Source organism: Mus pahari, chromosome 14 (assembly GCF_900095145.1).
Source record: "Mus pahari chromosome 14, PAHARI_EIJ_v1.1, whole genome shotgun sequence".
In the NCBI taxonomy this organism is placed as follows: domain Eukaryota; kingdom Metazoa; phylum Chordata; class Mammalia; order Rodentia; family Muridae; genus Mus; species Mus pahari.
This window is the reverse complement of record NC_034603.1, coordinates 27585703-27587550: the sequence shown is the minus strand read 5'-3', so window position 1 is coordinate 27587550 and position 1848 is coordinate 27585703. Positions and strand designations below refer to the sequence as shown.

Below are 1848 nucleotides of genomic sequence, written 5' to 3'. Positions count from 1 at the left end.
TAAAAGAATTCTAGATACATTTTTAAATTAAGAAAGCAGTACAAATATACAATAAATACAAAAATGGGTTTTATAAATCTCCATGTTTTCAGGTAGCTAAACAGAAATCATAACTATTAAAAAATAAAAAACAAATATGTAGCAAACCTTCCATCTAGCCCGCAGGCAGCTCCTTATGTGGTATGGTCAGTTAACAGGAAGACAACACCGAAGGTATGAGCAAAGGTCAAGAAACCGAAGACCCAGAAAGAGATAGAGAGAGACAAGTGGGGGGAGAAGAGGAGGAGGAAGAAGACAGATTAAAAAAAAAAATAGCAGAGGAGGAGGAAGAGGGAAAGGACAGAAAAGGTGTTTTTTAGAAGCTGTCTCCATGAAGTCACCAAGAGGGAACACCTTGCCAACTGAGGACATGACGGGCAGGGCACCTTGCCGACTGAGGACATGAAGGGAAGGGCAGCCTCTGGCAGTTTCATGTTATCGAAGTGAGGAAACATGTTTGGTCCCACACAAGCCTCTGCTCCAGACCCCATACCAGAAGAGCCTCGACTGTGATCCTGATGGTGAAGGAGGGCTTGATAGCAGAGAAGAACAGTGTGCCCTGGGGCTTGGGGCAGGACTGGGGCACCTGGTAGTCCTGCTTCCACACCTACCAGGAAATCTCAAAGACAACAGTCAGCTCAGGCTTTTCTTCCTGGAGTGCTTCTAAGGCACGTTTCGTTTCACGATTTAAGTACATTTCACCCAACCTGTACAAACAGAAGGGAAGCTTTGATTTAGACTCTTCAGAAAACTGCAAATTAATCCAGAGAAACTGTCTTTCATCCCGTGGCCACCCTCCCCTCAGCACCCCGCTCCCCGACCCCATGAGAAGCTCTCTGCAAATGGCACTCACTGTAGGCTCTGCAGGAGGCAGCCCTGCTGTTTCAGTACCTCACAGAGGGTCACCACGCACAGGTCGCCCAGGTCGTTGTTGCCCAGGTTCAGCTTCCGAAGGCTGTGGTTGTGGGTCAGAATTGTGGAGAGATTCCAGCAGCAGTGTGAGGTGAGGCTGCAGTTGTCTAATCTTTGAGAAGAGAAGGTCGATATAAAGAAAATAACCTTGACCATCCATACTTCCGGGTCTCCAAGCCTGCACTATTTCATTTGCATAAAAAGCGCAGCTTGACCAGCTTTATATGATACTGTTACTCCCCCCACCCCTCTTGAGAAGGACCTTTCTTTTCCCAAGGTACTGGGTTGTGCAGACCAAAACAGTAACAGAAATTTGTCAATTGACTTTTTCTAAACATTACGTTCCCCTCAGATTTCCACAAAGTATCAATGGATCAAATGAATATGTTTGCAGTTCGCAGGACTGTGCAGCTGGGGCTCAGCCTTTAAGCTGTATACCATGTAGAAACCTCCCAGTTCTCACTAATGGACACCAGGAACTCCTCACTCCTCAGACACAGATTTGCGTCAGGGTCGCTCCACAGCCTGCCTCACAACCCATGTTCCCATCACCTCAGGCAGCCCATGGACTCACTCCAGCATCTGTAGCTTACAGTCCGGGTGCAGAAGTCCCTCACAGAGGAGCCCGAGTCCCGTGTCTCCAAGGGCGTTGCTTCGTAGGTAGAGGTGTGTGAGGTTCTGGTTGGTTTTGAGCACAGAGGTCAGAGCTGAACAACAAATTGAAGTAAGGCCGGAATTCACCAACCTATAGGAAGAAGAGAAGTCCTCAGTGCCCAGGCTCTCTCAGACATTGTGCGTCACTGTGAGCTGCATCCTTCCAACGTAAAGGTCAGAAGCCAGCATAGAGGAGGAGGAGGAGGAGGAGGAGGAGGAGGAAGAGAAGGAGGAGGAGGAGGA

The 1848-nt window shown here is 48.3% G+C and overlaps 1 protein-coding gene across 3 annotated transcripts in view; it reads right to left on the bottom strand.

Moving 5' to 3' along the window:
* Positions 1–202: 202 nt before the first annotated feature.
* Nlrp3 (NLR family pyrin domain containing 3) overlaps positions 203–1848 on the bottom strand; it is a 30718-nt gene continuing 29072 nt past the window's right edge. For 2 of the 3 annotated variants that reach the window (XM_021213477.2, XM_021213476.2), the window contains exons 7-9: positions 1526–1696; positions 893–1063; positions 548–746 (exon numbers count right to left, since the gene is read on the bottom strand). In XM_021213477.2, coding sequence (XP_021069136.1) covers positions 647–746; positions 893–1063; positions 1526–1696 — 442 coding nt within the window. In that variant the 3' untranslated portion in view covers positions 548–646. Of the gene's footprint in view, positions 747–892; positions 1064–1525; positions 1697–1848 lie in introns of all 3 variants that reach the window. The other variant, XM_021213473.2, reaches the window with a different exon arrangement.